The sequence below is a fragment of the Sturnira hondurensis genome, unplaced genomic scaffold (genome assembly GCF_014824575.4).
Source record: "Sturnira hondurensis isolate 20B ecotype Veracruz unplaced genomic scaffold, ASM1482457v3 Scaffold0018805, whole genome shotgun sequence".
Lineage (NCBI taxonomy): Eukaryota > Metazoa > Chordata > Mammalia > Chiroptera > Phyllostomidae > Sturnira > Sturnira hondurensis.
In genome coordinates this window covers 2,432,974-2,455,278 of record NW_028091436.1, presented here as the reverse complement: position 1 = coordinate 2,455,278, position 22,305 = coordinate 2,432,974, and the positions used below count along the sequence as shown (strand labels likewise).

Below are 22,305 nucleotides of genomic sequence, written 5' to 3'. Positions count from 1 at the left end.
TCGAATCGGCTGCCGCTGGGACCCCAGGGCCTGCGGGTCACGTGAAGGTGTCGCGTCACGTGACGAGCCCGGCCGGAGGGGGCGGCCTCCGCTCTAAACGTCATCACGTCGCGCGGCCGCGGGGCCGACGGGGCCGAGACGTGCGCGGCGACGGCTCCCGAGCCTTGGGTCCGGGCGGCGGCGGCGGCGGCGGCGCCTGGGCTTCCCCAGCCTAAGCCGCCTGGGCCGCGCCCCGCTCGAGCCCACCCCGCGGGCCGGTGCAGGTGAGCCGACGGAACGGCGGCACTCGGCGTGCTGTCCCCGTCCGCCAGTCCCGCGTCGCCTCTCTCCGAAGGGACCCCAGAGGGGCTCTCAGCCCGCGGCACCGAGTGTCCCCCGGATCGTCTCCCTGTTTCCTCCCCTGGGTTGGAGCCGTTCCGGAACCGGACCGGTGGTTTCGGCAGTTCTGGGAGGGGTGCTGCTGTCCTCGCCCGGGGAGGGTGCAGCCCAGTGCAGGCCGAGCCTGCGGGACCCCGGGAAGGCTCCACACCCCGTGTCTCTGTTCAGACCCTCCTACTCCTCCGCAGCGACGCCCAAGTTGGTAAACACCGTCTGCTTTGGTGACTCAACCACCTCCTGTTTCCTAACGCGGATTCCCCTGGAGGGGCGTCGGGGGTAATGAGAAGGCAGCCTCGAGGATTCGAGATGTCGTTATGGTTGTGACTTCTGGACGCTTGTGATTGTTTTTCTAGAATCATTTTAGAAAGTTTTGGGTTCCAAATAAGATAGAGGCTCTTAATAACCTCATTTCATTCTTAAGAAATCGTGGAAGAAAAAAATAGTATGACGACAGCTTGTCAACAATTGACAAAGTACTTCTTGCGTTGATTTTTTTTTATACATAATGTATCGCCGAGTTCATTTAACTGACATGTACAAGTGAACTTTGCGAGTGACTGGCTATGGCAGAAAATTAGTAGTTAGTTTTGATATGTTTCTGCCCTAATAAAGCTCTTTGTTTTGGTTTAGGAGGGTTTCTCCAAATACTGATTTGCTGATGTTGATGGACATCAGCTAATAATGTAGAGGTGGAAGACGAATCCAGTGAAAGCCCCTAGACAGGCCAGTGTCCAAGGACAGGAGGTATCCCTTGGTGAGAGTGGGTGTATTTGGAAGTGTTGGTGTATGGCTAACTCTCTGTCATTAAGCAGTGTTGTCGTCACTGTTGGGTCGTGTCCAACAACAGCCTCGTGCGGGTCTCCGGGACACAGGTGGTTTCCATGCATGCAGGACAGTGAGCCCCAGTGGCAGGGCACTGCTGGGACTCAGAGACAGGAGATCCTCTTTGGGACAGTTAGTGGCCAGACAGTGGTGGTGATGCCAGGAATAGGATGCTCTCTACTCAGAGTTTGGTCCTGAGGAGCTTCCTTAGTTTGTAAAACTACTCGAAAATGATCCGTTTCTCCAGTCCTTCAAATGTGCTCATTGTGCGCTGGCCAGTGTGGCTCAGTGGGTTGGGCGTCATCCCGCAAACTGAAGGGTTGCTGGTTCGATTCCCAGTTAGGGCACATACCTGGGTTGCTTGCAGGCCAGGCCGCTGGTTGGAGTGAGAGGCAACCAGTTAGTGTTTCTCTTGCACATCAAGGTTTCTATCTTTCTCCCTCCCTTCCCTCTCTCTATAAATAAATAAATAATAAAATCTTAAAAAAAGATAAGTATTCAAATGTGCTCACTGTTTTTTCCTCTTGTGTTTCCAGAATCCAAGAGCCCTTTCGCCATTTCTCCGCATTGCCTGATGGGAGGCATAATGGCCCCCAGAGACATCATGACGAACACGCACGCCAAGTCCATCCTCAACTCAATGAACTCTCTCAGGAAGAGCAACACCCTTTGCGACGTGACTCTGAGAGTGGAGCAGAAGGACTTCCCTGCCCATCGGATCGTGCTGGCCGCCTGCAGTGACTACTTCTGTGCCATGTTCACCAGTGAGGTGAGGCACCTGCCCTGAGGGGTCTCCTTTCACCAGTGAAAGTAGATGTTAGACAGAATGGTGGTCCCAGTCTGCCATTTGCCCGCACCTCAGTTGCTTCACCTCTAAATTAGGGATAATAGTGATACATAATGACATTCAGTTACTGTGACAGTTATTTGACAAAATTACATACAAGATGCTTAGAATAGTGCTTAGTATGTGGTAACACACACAATATCAGATTTGGGTTTTACTTTTTTTTTTAACTTTTCTTTTTTAAGATTTCATTTATCTTTAGAGGAGAAGGGAAGGAGAGAGGGAGAGAAATATCAATGTATGGTTGCCTCTTGTGCGTCCCCTGCTGGGAACTGGCCTGCAACACAGGCATGTGCCCCAACTGGGAATGGAACCGAGATCGTCTGGTTTGCAGGCCCGCGCTCAATCCACTGAGCTACACCAGCCAGGGCCTTGGTTTTACTTGTTTTTTAAATGTTTACCTGTTTTTCTCCTTGTAGAGTTTAATATTTTAAAGTGAATGCTAGGGGAAAATCAGGAGGAGGGAAGGACAGCAGAGTGGAGTTCATCCCTCACCCCACCCCATTTAACAGTGCGTGAGGCAGGGGCAGCCTTCACTCTGCCGATGCGGGTTTTAGAGTAACACCCAGCAAGAGCAGAAGGACTCGGCGGGGGCTGTGCAGGTGTGTGGAGTCACACCTGGGAAGGCGCTGGCTCTGGGGATAAGCAGTTAACAAAGAGGGTGAGGAGGAGGTCGGCCTGCCCAGAGAGAAAGTGTTGCTCACGAAGCATGACCAGAGATGGCTTTAGGGGCCTGCGAAACCTTTGCAGTGCAGAGCATGGCTGTAGAATACATTCTGAAGGGCCCTTAGACCACTGACCAGTGGAGGGCGCTGTTGGGGAACATGTTCCTGGCCTAGAGACCCCAGGAAAAGGCTGACAGCTCCGCCCTTACCAGCGTTTCTTTCAGGGGCTTACGGAGCCCTGTCCTGGGCTGTCCCCCACAGCATCCGCCCGACAGCTTGGGAGTGGCAGTGGGCCGGGCTCAATGTGCTGGGGGACCAGGCCCGCCAGCTCCGGCCGTGCAGCCTCTTCCTGCTCCGCTGGAGAAGCGTACGTGGCCGCCCCTTTTCTGCACGCTCAGACTGTGTGGACTCCCGTGAAAGAGCTCTTTCCTTCTCGTTCTGATCAGTGATTATTTTGGGGTCCTTTTCAGAAATTGACATTGGTCACGGGAGTGCCACCTGGTTTCATCTTCATTTGTGAGAGTAACTATGACTCATAACTCCAAGGAGGTGGCCTACTGCAAATACACCACCAGTGACTCCGTAATCCCCAGATCGAGTCAGACCAGTGTCCTCCACAGTAGCAGACAACTCAGTTGTCCTCAGTGTCACAGCAGAAGGCCCCCTCAGATGACCTGTGCGTCCCTCCTTGTCATCACCACATATAGTCCAGGGACAGGGAAGACGGTGCTAGGGAATCCTGGAGGGTCTGGGGCCATAACCCCAGGGTCCTCTACAAGCATGACATCTTCCTAAAATTTCGTGTTTCACCTTAAAGCTCAGTAGTATGTTCACGTGTCACATTTCATTGTGTGACATCTGTGTTTGTTTTTATACGAAAGCAGTGTTTTAAATTATTCACTGGTAAAATTGATACTCCAGGAAAGTGTCGCCTTGCTGCGTGCCCTGGGTCCCACACAGTTCCTCCCCCACTGGAGCAGCTACAAACGCCATGTTTGCTTTACACAAACTGAACGGGAGAGATCAGAATTTTTCAAAGGACATGTAGTCAGTTAATATCCCTGACGTCCCTTCAGGCTCTTGGACATAAGATCCTGCCTTCATCTTGGGGAATTCGCACCACCATTATTTCATACTCTCTGAATTCTCAGCTCTCAGAGAAGGGGAAGCCTCACGTTGACATCCAGGGTTTGACTGCCTCCACCATGGAGATCCTGCTGGACTTCGTGTACACGGAGACGGTGCACGTGACAGTGGAGAACGTGCAGGAGCTGCTCCCGGCAGCCTGTCTGCTCCAGCTGAAAGGTACAGCTGTCACTCCTGTCCACTCAGGGTGGCCCTGGGGTGTTTCGAAGGAAGGGTGTCACCTCAGTCAGCCGTGGGTGCTGTCCATGGCACCGGGAAGGCTTGAGCGCAGTGGACAGGCCTCTCCCAGCGTGAGTGTCTGACTCTGGATCACTACACCGCTCCGGTCTCAGGGAGAGGGAGGAGCAGGAGGCAGAGGCATGTCCTGCATGTGTGCGCACGACAGCCCTGCAGGGGGAGGAAAGGAGAAGCCAGTGCTCTTCGCTGCCCACGCAGGGCACTGGACAGGCCAGGGGGACTATTCGTGGGAAACCCTTTGTGCCTTTAACTTTTGAATCATATGACGTGTGTGATAAGACCTTTAATTGACACACAATTAGAAAATGGAAAGTGAAAGCGCAGCGTTTTCCCAGGATTTGCAGTGAAGCCCCTTCCAGTGCCCAGTCTGCTCCCTCAGCCTCCAGGGATGTGTCTTCTCCGTCCTTGGATGCGTTGTCACCGCGGGCAGGGCATCTGCACCCTGCACATCTCTGCAGTCACGTCTCACCCTGAGCTTCTCGAGTTGGGAAACAGGAGGCAGTTACTCGTAGCTCCTATTTTTTTTTTCTGTGTTGAAGTCTTTTAGTACAGAAAAGACTTTCTGTACTAGTACAGATATTTTTTTAATTTTTCAATTACAGTTGACATCGCATAACATATTAGTGTAAGGGGTACAGCATAGTAGTTACACTTACATTACTTGTGAGGTAAATTTCCATGTGGAATAGGAAGTAGGTGCATTATGTTGAATTATAATTGGTTTTATAGCTTGACTCCCAAGCGTTTTATAGGCATTCTTGCTCAATCGTACCGGTGTCCAGGGAAGCAGTGTCTCTTATGGAAGCAGAGGAAGCAGAGGCTGTTGGAAAGGCCTTGCTGGAGGGCACACAGCCTAGAGGGAGGGTGTGGGATCCTAGAGCCTGTTGCTTCAGTGCTCAGCCAGGGTTTCTGTGATACCCTGTAGACAAGATGTTGCCATTGAGAGTGGAGACCAGTGCACACCTGGCTGGGAGCCCTGAAGCGCACGCTTTGTCTGTCCCAGGTGTGAAGCAGGCCTGCTGTGAGTTCCTAGAGAGTCAGCTGGACCCTTCTAACTGCCTGGGGATCAGGGACTTCGCTGAGACCCACAGCTGTGTGGACCTGATGCGGGCTGCGGAGGTGTTTAGCCAGAAGCACTTTCCTGAGGTGGTGCAGCATGAAGAATTCATCCTCCTCAGTCAAGGAGAGGTGGAGAAGCTAATCAAGTGTGATGAAATTCAGGTACAGGCTTGGTTTTGTGCTGCAGCTCCTTCAGACTGGGCCATTACAAACCTTGGAAAAGAAGGTGGAGTTAGCCATGTTTCTGCAGAAGCGTGTCTTTTTTTTAAGATTTATTTATTTTTACAGAGAGGAAGGGAGGGGAAGGAGGGAGACATCCATGTGTGGTTGCCTGTCATGGGCCCCCTACTGGGGACCTGGCCCACAACCCAGGCTTGTGCCCCGACTGGGAATTGAACCGGCGACCCTTTGGTTTGCAGGCTGGCCCTCAGTCCACTGAGCCACACCAGCCAGGGCTGCAGCAGGATGTCTTAATCAAGTGTACACATTGGCTCCACAGGCTTCATTAAATGCTCTTGGAAATGACATGCCAGATGTATGTGCATATTTATGGGAGGGCATTCACCACCTTCCTGGAGATAATGTGAGGGCCCGGCAGTTCAGAGTCACTGCTCTGCAGAGCGGGCAAGGCAGAAATTGGGGGGAAGTGGGTTTCTTCGTTGCCCATTCACCTTACAGACATCTCTCATGAATACCTGTGGCATAGCAGCCACTGTGCTGGGTTCTGTGGATCCAGTTCTTGTTTTCAGAGAAGTCACAGGGTGGTGGTAGAGGTGACAAAAAAACAAAACTGATTTCCATAGAGTGGAGTGAGAGTAGGAGCCTGTTTAGAGTGAGGATATTGCATGGAAGAAAGAAGAGTAAACCTAGGCGCAAGTTAGATCAAGTTAGAGGAAGGGGCGAGGTTGGGGTCCGTGAGCAGGAGCTGGGTCCTGAGTGCCCCATGGAGGACGAGGGAATGGGAGGAAGGGCCTGGGACCCAAGCCGTCCGGCAGCCCTCAGTGCTGAGCCCAGCAAGGGAACATCAGGGCAGCTCGAAGTTGTTCCGTGCCTCTGCACAGTCTTTATGGTGTGTAGGTCTTAGGTTCGTGAGAAGTCCAGCCTTGAGCTATTTGGTGTCAATGAGCCCAGGGCCTTCACCTCCAGCTGTCCAGGCCTGTCGTCTAGTTAGCAGCCAAGTGGTGGGATGAAAGTCCACCTATAGGTTTTGTTTTCGCAGCCAGGAGAAACTCGATTCTCCAGGAAGGTTAAGAATTCCTTTTCTTTTTCCTCTCTTGCACTCCTTGGATAACAATGGAGAGGGATTTTAAATTAGTGGATTCCCAGGTATTAGTGGCTTCTCAGTTTAAAGAGCTCCCAACTCTCCTCCCTGCTGAATTCTTCTTTCTGGGGTCTTTGGGGTGATCCTGACGAGCGTCATGTGGTCAGATCACCAGCCTGCGTGAAACCCTCTCCCGACTCCGATTGCTCTTAGATAAAGCCCAGTCTCCAGTGCTGTGCCTGGCCCTTGTTGACCGCTGCAGCTGATCTGTTACTGCCCCCCTGCCCCCCACTCACCCACTGCACCAGGCTCCTCTCGTTTACCAAGCGGTCAGCACTTCGTTCCAGTATGGCACCGTTGAACAGAATGTCCTGGGAGGAGGGGGAGGACCTGTGTCTGCTGTGTAGCTCAGTAGCCCCCTGACGAGTAGCCAGTGAGACTGAGAAGCTGGCTTTTGAGTTTAACCTAATTTTAGCCAAGGTGATTGCAGTTGCTGCACATGGTTGCTGGGCAGTTGGGCTCTGGAGTCTCTGCTTGTGCCCCTTGGTCAGCCTTGGAGGCCTCACCGCCCCCACCCCTCTGCTCACCACTGCTCATCTGTCAGAGTCAGACTCAGACTTGCTTCTGCAGCGAGGCCTTCCCCAGCCCATCAGTCAAACCTAGGGCCTCTCGTGTGTTTCTGCTTCGTAGCCCATGCGTTTCCTGTGCGGCACATCATGGTAGAACGGGAGGGCTCGCTTTCTGGTTGAACGTGACCTCCCTACTGACAAGCAGGGTTCATGTCTAACTTGTCACCACTGTGTGCCTGGCACTTCCTAGGGGTTCGGAGAAGCCATCGAATGTGTGGACATTTGGGAACATTTTCTGTATTCTAGTTCTTAGGAAAAGTTCACAAAACGGTTTCTTGCTGTAGGTACTGTCACCCTTTGAAAAGTGGTCGTCGGGATACACTCTGGCTGGTGGGGGGCACGTAGGACTACCCTCTGCTGTCGTCCTTGGAAGGTCCTAGGTGTCCTTATAACTGCTGCTGCTCCAGGGGAATAGTATCAGTTGTTCAGGCTGTCTTACCTTAGCCGTTTTGTCAAAGGTACGCTCAGACCTGGGGGGTTATTACATGCGTCGTTTCGAATGGCCCAGGGCCCGACACCTGGCAGTGTAGCGATGGAGCAGGGGCGGGCTGGGCGGCAGGAGAGGCCTGGGCCTCACTGGACATTAAGGGTGGGAGCCATCCCAGTGCCCGCTTTGAATAGGGCCACAGAGTCTCCCCCACCACCTTGGGTTTCAGAGATGATCAGGAACAAAGTTCGGGAGCGGGGGAAAGGTCGACGAGAAAACCAGCTCCGGCTGAGGGTTTGTCAGGCACTGTCCGTCTTACACTTCACCCAACCTGCCTGCCGTCTTCTTCGTGGGCTTAGTGAATTATGTGTGAAAAGACTGTTTTCCCAAGAATCTAGGTGTTTCTGGAAAGTGGGAAATGATGGTGGGCGTGGGGACTAGGAAGGGAAAGGTAATCACGGCCACTTTCGAGCTTGCGCAGTGATCGGCAGGGCCGAGATCTGCGAGGGCGAATGAGGCCGTGCATTGGCAGGTGGACTCCGAAGAGCCCGTCTTCGAGGCCGTCATCAACTGGGTGAAGCACAGCAAGAAGGAGCGAGCAGAGTCCCTGCCTGACCTGCTGCAGTACGTCCGCATGCCCCTGCTGACCCCCAGGTACATCACCGACGTCATAGACGCCGAGGTGAGTCACGGGAGACGCACAGGACCCCAGACCTTGGGGATCTCCTGTCGCTTAATGCTGTGGCCTCATCTCAGTGTTTAAGTCATTTCTGGACACCGACGGTGCAGTTACTACCAGCAGCCTCCGGGAACCACAGAGTTTAGAAACTGGTTTCTGCGTTAAGAGGTTAATTATCAGTACGACCTGATCATAAACGTCCTGTTTACACCTAAAACGTTAGCGGTGGCGAAGGCTCACTCAGTTCTCTCCATGTCCCAGCCTTTTATCCGCTGTAGTCTCCAGTGCAGGGACCTCGTTGACGAAGCAAAGAAGTTTCATCTGAGGCCTGAACTGCGAAGTCAGATGCAGGGGCCCAGGACAAGGGCTCGCCTAGGTAAGCTGGCACCTTGGCAGGAAACTGCCCCTGCCGGATGGCATGGTGTAGTTGAAAACATTCCATGAACAGTGCAAAGACCTTGTTTCAGACCTGTTTTTAATCTTTTATTCTGTTAGACAAGTCACTTTAGCCCTGAGCTTTCTGTCCTGTTTGCATCACTGTTTGGAAGATTAAATGAGACAAAGGGTACAGAAGCATTTGGCAGATTGTCTAATGTTGTTCTGGTGTATTTGGAATCTGCGAACTGGAACTGTCTCTGAGTGCTGTGCAGCACGTAGTGTGCTGCCGCCCACCCGCCCCCTTTCTGGGCGAGGAAGGAAGGAGCTGCCACGGTGGATGGCACAGGGTGGGACAGTGACGTGACCTCCCTTTCTCCTCAGGAGCCAATGAAGTGCTTCTGGTGGTCGGGGGCTTCGGAAGCCAGCAGTCTCCCATCGATGTGGTGGAGAAATATGACCCCAAAACTCAGGAGTGGAGCTTCTTACCAGTGAGTGCGGGCAAAAGCCGTTGTGAAGGAGGAGCTCACTCGTCTCAGTCTCTGGCTCTAGGTCACAAATAGCCCAGAAAAATAGCCTAGCCCTAAACCAGAAAAGCCTGTGACCGCAAGGTGTTCGTCACAGCAGGGGCATACGCATAATAGGTACTCACGAAGTAGTTATTAGATTATTTAGATTAGACTTTGGAGATGCCAGTGGCCTGTGTAAGATGCTACTGTGGCTGCGCCTCCCTGAGCTGTCTCACTCCCAGCATGCTTCACTGGCCCCGCTCTGTTACCCTGAGCTTAGTGTTAGGTCACACTGAGCACAGAAGTTTTTCTCTCTCCCCCTTGGTATGTCTGTTCAGTGGTGAATGAGCAATAATAAATCTGAGAAAACGTGGAACTCTTTCCCTCAGGCCTCCCAACTCTTAGGGTCATTGAGTCCTGGCCTTTTGATTAACAGTGGGGGAAACCTTCCATTTTGTGGAAGACTTGTAGATCTGAGCCTGTAGCCCAGAGCCCTGAGGACGAGAAAGGAGTCAGATGTGGGAAGTGGGAAGCTCTGGAGTGAGGCAGACGGGCAGGAGGCCTGACGTGCATGCAGCCGGCAGACAGCTGGACAAGACTGAGGCTGTGCCTCCGTCCGAGGGGTTCCTGCCGGCCAGTGAAACTGAAGGAGTTCAGACAGAAACGGGAAGGAGAGCCAGAGGGCGGGGGGGGGCCGCTGCCTGACTCACGTGCCCTGTGCCTCCTCTCCTGACTCCATAGAGCATCACTCGGAAGAGACGTTACGTGGCCTCCGTGTCTCTGCATGACCGGATCTATGTCATTGGCGGCTATGATGGCCGTTCCCGCCTCAGTTCGGTGGAGTGTCTAGACTACACAGCAGATGAGGATGGGGTCTGGTACTCCGTTGCCCCGATGAACGTCCGGCGAGGCCTAGCTGGCGCCACCACCCTGGGAGGTAGGCTTGGTGTGTTGGGCAGTGCTTCCACTGTCGTGGCTGGATCCGGTCATCCCTCCCAGTTGTCTAGCGGGAGCATGAAATGGGGGCACTGGGGAGGTCAGTATTCCTTTTGCCTTGGAAACAGCCGTATTATCAAAGCTGTTCAGTGGTCACGGGCACTTCAGCACCAACGGCTTGGTAGGTCAGCTTGCATCGTGGTGTGGGGAAGTCGGCTCTTGGACTTCCGTGAACTGCGCTGCCCTTTGAGGACCTCGAGGGTTCCATCCAGCCCCACTGTTCTCACACGTCTTGACTGTGCTTTCATCCATACTGATAAGATTTAATCCCATAAAAACACGTCGTTTTTGCTCCCAAACCTTTGAAGGACTTGTGCGAATTGGTGGAGAAGAGAGTGATTAGAAATCCCTCCTCCTCTAACAGTCTGTCATGTGTTCATTCTGAGCAGATATGATCTATGTCTCTGGAGGTTTTGATGGCAGCAGGCGTCACACCAGTATGGAGCGCTATGACCCCAACATTGACCAGTGGAGCATGCTGGGAGATATGCAGACAGCCCGGGAAGGCGCCGGGCTGGTGGTAGCCGGTGGAGTGATCTATTGTCTAGGTACCGAGTTGGGGAGCCAGGGATGGGGGAGGACGTAAGGGTAGCAGCCTTCCTGGGGGTTGGGCATTCCTTTTTACCAAAATTAAGTTCATAAATGGCCTTGAACTAAAACCCTGGTCTATCCGTTCTTCCATAAACTGGGATTATCTTTTCATGCAAGCAGAACGTGGGATGCTATCAGGTTTTTCTTTGGATTACTGGAACTCTTGAGGGAGAGCTGAGGTTGAAGAATCAGTTGGGACACTCAGAGAAAGGCAGACTGGGAATCAGTGTCCAGATTTGTCCTTCTTTCTGGAATGGTCTCTACTTTGTGTTTCAGGAGGATATGATGGCTTGAATATCTTAAATTCAGTTGAGAAATACGATCCCCATACAGGACACTGGACTAACGTGACACCAATGGCCACCAAGCGCTCTGGTAAGGCCCATCAGATCTAAGGAACCGGACAGTACGGCTGTCTGTCACGTGTCTGCTTGTGCAGTGGTGGCACTGTCACAGGACAGAGCCCATCAGAGTTGTATTTCCTCCTCACTTTGATTGCAGTGAAACATGAGTCAGATTCCATTCTCCTCCTTGCCTGTTTCCTCTAGCTTCTTTGTTTTTTAAAAGATTTTATTTATTTACTTTTAGAGAGTGGGGAAAGGGGAGAAAGAAAGGGAGAGAAACATCAATGTGTGGTTGCCTCTTGCACACCCCATACTAGGGACCTGGCTTGCAATCTAGGCACGTGCCCTGACTGGGAATCGCACTGGCGACCCAACCCTTTCCGTCGCAGCCCACACTCAATCCACTGAACTACACCAGCCAGGGCTCCTCTAGTTTCTTGAGAGTGAAGACAGCTTAAACTTCCAAATGGAGTGTACACTTGAGGGCAGAAGCCTTCTTCTTTTATGCATTTTTATGTCCTTGTTCCCTCCTTGCATTAAACAAATTTTTTTATTGATTTTTCGGGGGGAGAGAGAAAAAACATGGATCTGTGGTTCCCTTTGTTTACACATTCATTGGTTGATACTTATGTGTGTCCCACCTGGGGACCGAACCCACCACTTCGGCACATCCACTTGGTGCTCTACCCAAGTGAACCACCCAGTCAGAGCCCTGCCTGCGTTGTCGTATCTGGCAGAGGCTTGGTGTCCAGCACACGTTACATGGATGCGTGCTGACAGGGCCTGACACACCTGCAGGTGCTTCCTGAGGTGCAGGAGCTGGGCTCCAGGTCAGAGAGCACCTGCTGTTCCGAGGCACCTTCTCTGGGTAAAAACGACTCCGGAAGCTCAGTCACACTCTCTCCCTTCCACCTTCACTGCCTCCTTTTTTCCATTTCCTCGTCTTCTACCAGTGAAGAGGGTCAGGGTCTGAATTGATGAGTGGAAGTGAGAACCATTTTCATTTTTCTTCTCTCATTTCAACTCCCACCAGGTTTACAGATGGAATAGCCTCTGCTGGACCGACCCCATCAGCCTTGTCCGGCCCTAGTACGCGTCCCTGAGGCCCCCAGGAGTTCAGCCAGCCCTCAGTGACTGCGTGTACTTTCTAGAACTCAGAGCCTCACTTCACTGTTAGTAACTTCCTGCACCTTTTTCCTCAGGTGCAGGAGTAGCCCTGCTGAATGACCATATTTACGTGGTGGGGGGATTTGATGGCACAGCCCACCTTTCTTCCGTTGAAGCGTACAACATCCGCACTGATTCCTGGACAGCTGTCACCTGCATGACCACCCCACGATGCTATGTGGGGGCCACAGTGCTTCGGGGCAGACTCTATGCAATTGCAGGGTGAGGACTGAAAGCCAGGCTGGAGCCGTCATGCAGCGGACAGTGTGGGCCGATCTGCACGGTTGGGTGGGTGCAGGGCGTGGGTCAGGGGAGATGTCTCTGTGGCATCCTCAGTGTGGGACATGCGAGGAGAGGGACAGAACGCTCATTTCACCCTTTTGCTTCTTCCCCACTCAGCTATGACGGGAACTCCCTGCTGAGCAGCATCGAGTGCTATGACCCCATCATCGACAGCTGGGAAGTGGTGACGTCCATGGGGACCCAGCGCTGTGATGCCGGCGTGTGTGTGCTTCGAGAGAAGTGACCCTTGTTGGAAACCATCCAAAGCGAGTGACCAGTCCAGGGGCCAGTTGGCGGGAGAATCGAGATGGTTCCCAGAATGTCTACTTCCCGCTGTACTCAGGGTGATTACAAGCACCGGTGTCGTGATGCTTGTCCTTATTTGACACACACTGCCCCTCACGATGGTTTCCCCCTCCCCGAGGAGGGTGGGAAACGGATGCTCACTCGTGGAAAGAGGTGCACTCTGAGTGGGTATGAGAGGCCAGGTCCTCTCCTGGTCTGGACAGCACTTCCTGGTTGTTTCTGGTTGACCGTGTGCTCGGGGGGGTTTATACGTTGTGCCTCGTTGTGTCGCTGAGAGTGAAGGTGAGTATGACCTGCTAGATGTGGGCAGTATCTGGCCTATGTCAGGACTGGGAAGATGCCAGTTTGAGTCAGTTTGATAAAACCCAAGCCTTGTTTTCCGGGTAAAAATATCTTTCGTAGTCTGCAGATAGTTGGTGGCAACATAGTTCCACCCTGGAGGGAAACAAAGGGAAGAGTCCTGTGGAAGCTGTGGGGCTTGGGAGACATCTGTGTGACACCCCTATGTGGGCAGGGCTGCTGCGTCAGAACTGGGTTTGGAGTAAGGGAAGTACAGTGGGGCCCTGGTTCTCAAAGGTAATTGCTTCTGGAAGATGGTTCGAGAAGCAGTTTGTTAGAAAACTGAATCATACAGATGACTGACCATACAGACATCAGCATGAAAGGATTTTCAGGTTGAGAACCAAACTTTTGTTTGACAACCAAGATGTTTTTTTCTGTGAACAGCTTGGTCAGGAATCGAACTGTGTGGGATGGGAGGCATTTGAGAGCCAAGGTTTGGCTGTAACCAGAATTTAATGACGTGTCACCTGGAAGGCTGAGGAGGGCAGTTGTTTGAAGGGTCTTCAGATTTCCTGGGCTTTTCTGGACTGCAGTGTGGCTCCTCTGGCACTGGAGCCTGTGCGAGAGAAAACAGAACAAGCCTCAGGTGGGCAGAGGCGGAGTCGGGGGCACAGTAGAAGTACCCATGATTTCATAACCGCCCTACTCCCTGCCAGGCAGAGCAGGGTTCTCCTCAGGTGGGTGAGAAGCTTCTTTTTTTGAGTAAGACACGGTGCTGCTGTTACATTGGCATCCTATTTATTTTGGGAAGGGGTAGGGGTGAAGCAGCCTGGAAGTTCAGCTACCTGGTATTGCCCTGTCCTTTTAAGGGTACACTTCTGCTAAGGGTGGTTTTTACTGCTGTTTGGTACGTTTTGTCCTTTTCCTACTAGAGGATTTCCCCATCTGTGTCCTGAGGGCGAACCACGTTCATCCCAGCACAGAATAATCAAAGGGCAACCAAAACCTTGTGTGTTGGTCCAGGACCTGCTCTCCCCAGTTCTGAGCCACACTCAAGGCTGCCCTGTGCTGTGGAGTGACATTCTTGCTTTATGGGTCCTGGGAGTGTGGGAATGTGATAACCTAAACATACAATGAGGCACCTCCCTTTACTTTGAAATTCCATTTTTCCTCTCCCTGAATTTAAGTGACCTAAAGAGTTTGTTTCCTTTGTATTTTTTTAAGAAAATATTAAAAATCATTTGTGTCAAATGCCTTAAGAGAGTTTGTGATGAAACAGCACTGCCCGCAGACAGCCTGGAGACCAGGCATAGGGAGCAGCTGTGGGTGTGGACTTTTCAACCTGTTCACCATGTGTCTGCCACGTAGCTCCATTGCTTCTCTGTTTGACATGGGTACGAGGTAGCACCTCTTACCACTGGAAAGTCACCAGTGAAACCTTTACCTGAATCTGCCATATTCTCTGATGACTGTTTCACTTGGAGTATCCTTAAAAACCTACAGGGAATCAAAAAGAGGCTCATTTTAACACTCGCTTGAACTTTGGGGTTTTAGTCACCCAAACCCTTCTACTTGCTTCAGTTTATGGCCCATGAAACAGCTATGCAGAAGGCCTGCCAAACTGCAAAAAAAAAAAAACAAAAAAACCCCCAGATATTCCCAGAGCAGGGGAAGGGGAGCCAGAGAGGAATCTGCCTCTGTGAGCAGGGCACTGCCTGCTGGGGACACGGCAGCAGCCCCGGGAGGGCAGGGAAGATGGCCCCTGGGGAGTTTCAGCCCAGGTTACAGAATCTGCGGTGAAGCGCATGCCTTGGCTCTGCCCGGCCGCTAACGGGCAGCCAATCACGTGGAAAGCCCTCCCTTCTCTCGTTCTGGGACGCCGGGTTGTCTCAGCTGTTCCAGAGCCGGTCCTCCTACCCATTCTGCCTGCGGCCTCCCGCGGTGGCTGCCTCCCGGCGCCCAGCCCCTCCCTCTGTCCGGTCACCATCCCTGCGCGCACAGGCCCCTGCAGTGCTCTCCACCGCACCTTTCCGGGAAGCGGGCGGTGGTTTCTGGTGCGAGATTGCAAGTTCCTGCCCGGGCCACAGCGTCTGCCAAACCCTCCACCGCGGCTCCCTATTCTCTTCCTCCCTCTGCCCACAAACCCCGGTGCCCCGTCATGCCCGCTCCGGGGTTGCCTTCCCTTCCTTCCACTTTGTGCCTGGTTGTCTGTCACACACCCCGTTTCGCCGTGTCACCTTCGGGGCCCGAGGGCTGGCGTGTGACGGGCGCCCACGGACCTCCGGGTCTCTGACAGAGAGACGAGGACTTGCGGAGGGGCCCGTAGCCTGCGGCTCTAGAGCTCGACTCTGCGCGGTACGCAGTGACAGCCGAGTCCGGGCCTGTGCACCCCAGCGAGCCACGTCCGACCGAGACCTTCCTCACTGCGCCCTGCGGGGACCGTGGGAGGGAGGTCCCGACGACCCGGGAGCACGGTTTCCACAGCGCGCCCGCGCCGGCTGGAACGCTCGCTGTCAGCCCCCGACAGCTACCGGAGCGGCCCCCTGCCGGAGCCCGGGTCTGACCCGCGCGATGTACTGCCGCATCAGGAACGTCCCTCGCACCCCGGCCCTGAACTCGGGTCTCAGGAAACAAGGGACTCAAGCTCTACTTGAACGACTCAACAATCAGGGAGGGCTGGTGACCTGGTGGGCGTGGAGAGGGTTTGTCGGCGCAGGAAAATGACCCGGTCACAAAGCTGGCTGACGCCAGACCCGCCGGGGCCGCCGTGCGTGCGCGCGTTCGTGCGCGTGCGCGAGCGCAGTACCTTCCGGGTCCGCGCAGAGGGCGCCTGCGCAAAAGGCGGTGGCTGCCCGCTCAGCCCCTTCCGAGACCTGCGCCGGCGCAGTCGGGCGAGACCGAGCTGCGCCTGCGCGGTCCGAGTCCCGTACTGTGGCGGCAGCGGCGATGGAGCCTGCGGCGCCGCCGAGCGAGCTGGTGTCGGCGGAGGGCCGGAACCGGAAAGCGGTGCTGTGCCAGCGTTGCGGCTCGCGGGTACTACAGCCGGGGGCGGCACTCTTCTCCCGCCGGCAGGTAGGGCAGCCTGGTGCGCGGCCGGAGCCTCAGGACCTGGGGGCCAGTTTCTCTTGGCTCCAAGACCCCGACCTTAATTCCTCGCCTGGTGCAGTCACCGGGAGGAAGAAAGTGGAGACAACGTGGTTTGGGTAAACTTGCCTTAGAGAAGTGTGGAGTTCACCCTGTTTCAACCGCGTGCGGGCCTGTCACCTGGATTCGCTGCCCAAGGCTCCGCCCTGATGGCCTCACGCGTTGGGGGCCGGGGCTCCATGGAAGACAGGGATGCACAGTACGGGCTGGGCCGGCGGTGCCCTTCCCGCACTCGGGGCGTTCGTGCTGCTTTCCCCGCTCAGCCGCGTGTCCCGCAGGCTGGTGTCCCAGCACTGCCTCAGAGGCGCGTCCTCTTCCGAGCCTGCCCGCGGCAAAGGATCCAGACCCTGAGCCTGGGCAGGCCCTGGGGGTTCGCATGGGCCGTCGGGGAGGGGGGGCTGCCCAGGCTCCAGGGGACAGGCGTGAGCTGCACCTCTGGGTGGGGGACTGTTGCAGAGCCTATTGTGAAAGCACCGGAAGTACTCACCGACGTGGACGCTACAAACACACCAGCAGAGGTTTACTCTGCTGTAGCGGTTTTTACTCTCGTCTGTGTTGTAGCAGATTTACCAAGTTTCTACAAAGAAAATATGCCTGAAAAAGCAAATGGAGGCCTCAACGGAATCTCGCCGAGTCGTGTCTCCCTGTCTCTGAGGAGACGGTCCTGCGTTAGGGGCCCAGGTGGGTTCTCAAAGTAGTCAACCCACCTGGCCAGGGAGGCGTCAGCCTCAAGTTAGACAAGATTCTTGATTTCCAGCCCTTAGTCCGCGGAACCCTCCTCGTTCTGGATACGCCCCCCGCAGTGATCCTGGGCATCGTAGCCAGCGGCCGAGACGCTGCTGCTCAGATCGCATGTGTGCGTGTGTCCGCGTGTGGTCCTGGGGGGTCTGGCTTGCAGGATTTAAATACGGAGTGGGCAGAGCAGGTTTGCAGCTGTAACATAAATAAATGCTGCCGTAATTAATATGCAATAACTCGGGCGTGCACTCGGTGTTTCACGCCCGCACAGCTGGGAACCTACTTGTTTTGCCCACCCTGGGAGGAGGGACTTGAAGGACCAGAGGGACCCACGAGGTAAAGGGCAGTGGGAAGGGGTCTGCCGTCCCTTTGCTGGGCACTTTCTGAGGGTGAGAGCTCAAGCCCTCCCTGATTTTCTCCCCTGAGGGGTGGCCAGGGTGTGACTTCAGCCTGAAGAAGAGGGGATGGGCCGGAAATACTTGTAGGGACAGAGGTCCACAGAAAGCCACAGCAGGTTTCCTGGCACCTGAATCTTTGTCCCCCCTTACTCTCTCTGCTCCCACTGTCGCTGAGGGACAGACAAAGCCTCAGGGACTCACTGCACAGCAGGTGAGGTAGAGTGAGGAAGAAGGCGGAGTAACCAGGGAGACCAGTGGTGCTTTGCTGTGTCCTCAGGTGCTGCCCTGGTGATGCAGCACAGACACTTGTTCTCCATAGGCCAAGTGCCTGGAGGTCAGGGGCAGGAACTTTCCAGGTAGGGCACCACCCCCTTGTACCACGCCTGCCTCCCTGGAAGGAGAAAGGGGGGGAGAGATACCTCAGTGTGTGGTTGCCTCTCATGTCCCCCACTGGGGACCTGGCTCACACACAACCCAGGAATGTGCCCCGCCTGGGAATTGAACTGGTGACCCTTCGTTCACAGGGTGGCACTCAGTCCACTGGGCCAGACCAGCAAGGGTGCATGTTTTTTAAATATTTAAAAAACATTCTGCTTTTATTGTGATAGCCAGTGGCAGACTAGCACCCAGAGGCCATACTGGCTTGTGAAGAGTCTGGGGCTGTGGGAAGTGAACCATTGGGCAGGGGCAGGTAGGGAAGGGCAGAAGGCCAGACACTACAGGTGGTGTATTTTGTAGTAGTCTGGGGCAGTATTCCAAATTTTAGAACTCAGTTTTCCTTTTTAATGTTTTTTATAAGATGATTCCAGAGTATTCACAACAGTGACGGAACAGAGCAAAGCCAGACACCCGGCATGTGTTGCTTCCACAAACACCTGAGTTCTGCACTCTGTTGTCTCTGTCCCAGGCACTGGGGACGTGGTGTTGGGCCAGAAGGGGCTCTCGTTCACATGGAGGAGAGCCGAGGGAAGTTGCTAAGCCAGTAAACTAATAAAACAGTTTCAGAGGATGACAAGCAGAAAATAAAGAGGGGGTGGCACAAGGAAATTCTGGGGGTGATGAATGTGCTCATTACATTGATCATAGTGATGTGCCCGAGTGTATCAACATGTACTTTAAATACAGGCAGCATGCAACACGCCAGTCATACCTCAGTAAAGGTGCTTTCAAAAACAAAAGGAGCCCTTGCTGGGTAGGTTAGAGTGTCATCCCCATACACCAAGATTGTGGGCTGGTCAGGGTACGGACAAGGATCAACCAATGAGGCATCAACAAATGTGTGTGTGTGTGTGTGTGTGTGTCTCCCTAAAATCCATGATTTTTAAAAAGCAAATAAATTATAACAATACCATGGGCAATGTGGGAAGGCAGTTCAGATCTTTTTGTTAAGGCCGGCGACCTGAGGCGGTCACTTTTGAGCTGAATGTGGAGAAGGCACTGCCTGGCTGAGACCTGAGAGCAGAGCAGAGTGCCCGTGTCTGAAGGAGGCCTGAAGGCCAGTGGGGCCTCGAAGCCCAAGGCCAGGTTGGCCGTGAAGGCCCATCACCACCACAGCTGCTCACGGTCCCTCTCCATGTCTCCTAAGAGTCAGGGCACAGGCTTCAGGCAACAGAGGAGCAGCCTGCAGCCTAGTCAGGCCTGCGCTTTTGGTCTGTGTGAGGACCATGCACAGCACCCAGAAGGGGTGCTGGCACCATGGGTGCTCAGCATGGCATTTGTGTGTTCTCGCCCCTGCAGCTCTTCCTTCCGTCCATGAGAAAGAAGCCCGCCCTGGCCGATGGCGGCAGTCCCGATGGTGACCTCCTGCAGGAGCATTGGCTGGTGGACGACATGTTCACCTTCGAGAATGTTGGCTTCACCAAGGACGTGGGCAATGTCAAGTTCCTGGTCTGTGCAGACTGTGAAATCGGGCCCATCGGCTGGCATTGCCTTGATGACAAGAACAGTTTCTACGTGGCCTTGGAGCGAGTTTCCCACGAGTAGCGGAGGGGAGGGGCTCAGCCCCTGCGAGTGTGAGAGCTGCTTGTCACCAGAGCCGGTGTTGGCTGGTGGGACAGTCCTGCTGCTGCTTCTCTGTCCCAATTACAGTGTCTCGCGTCCAGGCGGACGTGCAGAGGCTAGTGCTCTGCCCGCCCCCTCGGCCTCGCTCACTTTGCGTCACAGTGTCCCTGAGTGCCCCTTCCCGCGGTTCCAGACTGGGGCGTTTCTCAGATGTCCTGACCTCCCTGTGCCCTGCTAGGCTCTCCTTGGCCCCAGGGCTCCCTGGCTTCCTGCTCTAGTAGAGCAGTCATCAACCTTTTAGCCAGGATAACACATGACAGAGATGCTCTTGAAGCTCTCGTTTGAGGCAGCACACAGGTGTCTGAGAGTGCCTATTGCGTGGCTGCCTTTACCGTAATTTATTCTTTTTTCAGAGTTTAGCATTTATAAGCTTTTGTATTTAAACCATGAATCAGGAACACTTTGGACACACCTCCCATACCAGGTGTGAGGGCCTCTGCTCTGGGCTGACGGGGCTGTTTCCCAGGCTTCCCAGAGCTGCAGAGGGGGACAGGCCTTTGCGTGACACGCAGGCGTTTGTGGGTTTTCCCTCTCTGCACACGTTCGTGCTTCCTGTGCTCTCAGCAGAGACTTCCTCGGTGGATGCTGTCGTCAGCTACTGGGCCCGCTAGGTCTGCTCCTCACAGAGTATTGGTCCCTTTGGAATCTCTCCACCAGTCCTGAACACAGATGTTCCTTCAGCTGTGGGGCTGCTCTACCAGAGTGAGCAGTGTTTCAAACCTCTCTGACTTTACTGGGACTTTCTGCCGTTCTGTCCTTTCTCTTCTGAAATGAATCACCTAGAGTGGTCTGTGTGAGTGAGTTCCGGTGTCCCCCCATCACCCACCTCAGATCCAGGAGACCCGTACCTGCCGCCGGGACACACTAGTGACCTGGCTTGCTGCGGCTCCTGCTCTCCACGGCCCCCCACCAACATGTGGGCCTGGGGCTGGGCTTTGCGACCAGCCTATGCCCTCCCTGCCCAGGGAGAGCCCTAGGGGGCTCCTGCCCAAAGGAGAGACCTGTTCCAGACCAGCAGCCCTGTGGCCAAGACTCGGCATCTGCAGAACAGCTGTGGGAATTGTCCACTCGGGTCAGAAGGCACAAAGCCGAGCAGATGCCTCTGGGGGTGACGGGCCCGTCTGGGCACAGCCAGACCCAGGCCAGACTCTCCAAAAATGAGGCTTTGGCTTCTCCTTGCATCGCAAGTAGTACACATTTGTTGCAGGTAAATGCAAAAATGGGTATAAACGTTTTTAATCCCTCATATTTGCACCGTCCATAGGTTGCCAATAGTAATGTGGTATAAATCTTGTAAAGCAAATGCGGCTCGTGCTGTCCTACGGCACTCCTGTCCGAGGCGTCAGCACTCACTGTGTTTCTGTGTACGTGTCAGCAGTCCAACGGCTGCCACCCCCGTGTCCTTAGAAGCAGTGGCTGTGGCTGTGGCCTTGCAGGGCGACTGGTGTGCCCAGTCCTTGGCCTGTCCTCGTGGTCCATCACTAGGAGTTGGGGTGCAGGGGTGCGTGTGTCCACACCCCTCAGAAACAGCCTCCTGCCTCAGAGCACTCCCTCTGAGCTTTCCCCGCCCTGGGCGTCTGTCATCGTTAAAGAACATTTGCTACTTCAATAGAGAAAAAATGGTGTCTCCTTGCTTCAATTTGCATTTGTTATTTCTAATGAAATTTTATATACTTTCTGATTATTTGTATCTTTTTTGAGCACTTGCAAACATTGTTGCCGGCAACTGAAAGTATTCAGTGTTTTCAGTCTGACTTGGAGAAATAAAGGTGCTGAACAATGGACACGAGATCCTTGGACGTCCTTGGGGAGAATAACGGGAAAATGCAGAGGCAGCCCGAGCCCTGCTCTGCTCATCTCCCATTCCGGTCTCCTTGACGCCCCGGGAGTGCACCCACACCCTGTGTGGGGCTGGGGGCCTTCTCCCTCCCCAGCCTCTGCCTCCTGAGTCCAGCCAGGGGATGTTGGGGCCGACCCCAATATTCAGGGGCTCAGGACACCAGCTCAGTGCACTCACATCTGTGGGGGGTCCCATGCAGCCCTGACCCCTGCCCACTTACGGGGGGGGGGGGGGGCGGTGAATCCAGTAGAGGTTCTGGTGAAAGCCAAGGAAGCTGTACCTGCAGGAATAACCCAGAGTCAAGGTCAATGTCACGGAGCATCGCTTTGCATGTCCTCCCTACTGGTGGCCGGCAGAGGGCAGTAGAGGCTGGTGCCCATTCAGGGCTCTGCCCTGATGGTGCCCTACAGCCTCCCAGCCCCAGGGCCAGGATTCTGGAGGTCAGGGGCCTTGAGTCTGGCTCTAGTAACACCTGAAATAAGAGGATCCTCATGGGCCTCTTAGGCAAGAAGGTGTATACGCGCCTCCTACTCTCAGAAGCGGCCGGGGAGGAAGGAAGTAGCCCAGGGTGCGGCCACACCTGTTCTCGGGTGTCTGGGTGTCTGTCAGGACCTGAGGCAGCTGAGGGCTACCTGCCTGGACACACAGAGGCTTTTCTCCCATGCGCTCGACAAGCCCCCCAGGTTCTGAAGGTGTGGTGTCTCCCGGGGCAGTGCTGCTCCCCTGGTGAGACCCACAGAGAAGACAAGACCCTCACCCCACACTGTCTGTCTTCGTTCCTCAAAGCCCGGCTCCATCTGACACCAACATGTCTTCCCTTCCTGCTTGGGTTCCACATAAGCGAAAAAGACCTGCTTGGCTGTATTTCTGCATGCAATTATTCTCTACATAAAAGTAGTGAAAATGTTTCATATTTGAAACATTGTGACGGGTGGTGAGAAGTGGAGACTTCACAACAGGCTGGCGTTTCTGGAGTCCTTGGTCTGTTCTGTCTAACTGTCCAGTGTATTTGTGTCACATTGTCCCTGGCTTTCCCCCCTCCTCTGATGTTGTCAGGGTCTGCAGGGACATCCTTGGTTTCAGTCCTGAGATGGGTAATTCAGTTTCTTTCTCTTTGTCGGT

The 22,305-nt window shown here is 54.2% G+C and overlaps 2 protein-coding genes and 1 long non-coding RNA gene across 4 annotated transcripts; all 3 read left to right on the top strand.

Annotated features, from left to right (window-relative positions):
- Positions 1–119: 119 nt before the first annotated feature.
- On the top strand, positions 120–14,253 carry KLHL12 (kelch like family member 12). Of its 2 annotated transcripts, none has more exons than XM_037070478.1 (12): positions 120–599; positions 1,737–1,969; positions 3,864–4,017; positions 5,099–5,316; positions 8,004–8,153; positions 8,412–8,526; positions 8,910–9,016; positions 9,776–9,971; positions 10,420–10,578; positions 10,898–10,996; positions 12,168–12,354; positions 12,532–14,253. In XM_037070478.1, exons 2-12 carry the CDS (start codon positions 1,775–1,777, stop codon positions 12,656–12,658), a joined length of 1,707 nt encoding a protein of 568 aa, XP_036926373.1. In that variant the 5' UTR covers positions 120–599; positions 1,737–1,774; the 3' UTR covers positions 12,659–14,253. The 2 variants fall into 2 exon arrangements, with proteins under 2 accessions (XP_036926373.1, XP_036926372.1); XM_037070477.1 differs by having other exon boundaries at positions 184–263.
- Positions 14,254–15,031: 778 nt separating this feature from the next.
- Positions 15,032–19,610, top strand: RABIF (RAB interacting factor). The gene is made up of 2 exons (XM_037070516.1): positions 15,032–16,074; positions 19,020–19,610. Exons 1-2 carry the CDS (start codon positions 15,949–15,951, stop codon positions 19,263–19,265), a joined length of 372 nt encoding a protein of 123 aa, XP_036926411.1. The 5' UTR covers positions 15,032–15,948; the 3' UTR covers positions 19,266–19,610.
- A 1,809-nt stretch (positions 19,611–21,419) lies between these two features.
- Positions 21,420–22,026, top strand: LOC119003907 (uncharacterized). The gene is made up of 2 exons (XR_005070075.1): positions 21,420–21,773; positions 21,897–22,026. It is a non-coding gene; the product is annotated as an uncharacterized LOC119003907 (long non-coding RNA).
- Positions 22,027–22,305: the final 279 nt, after the last annotated feature.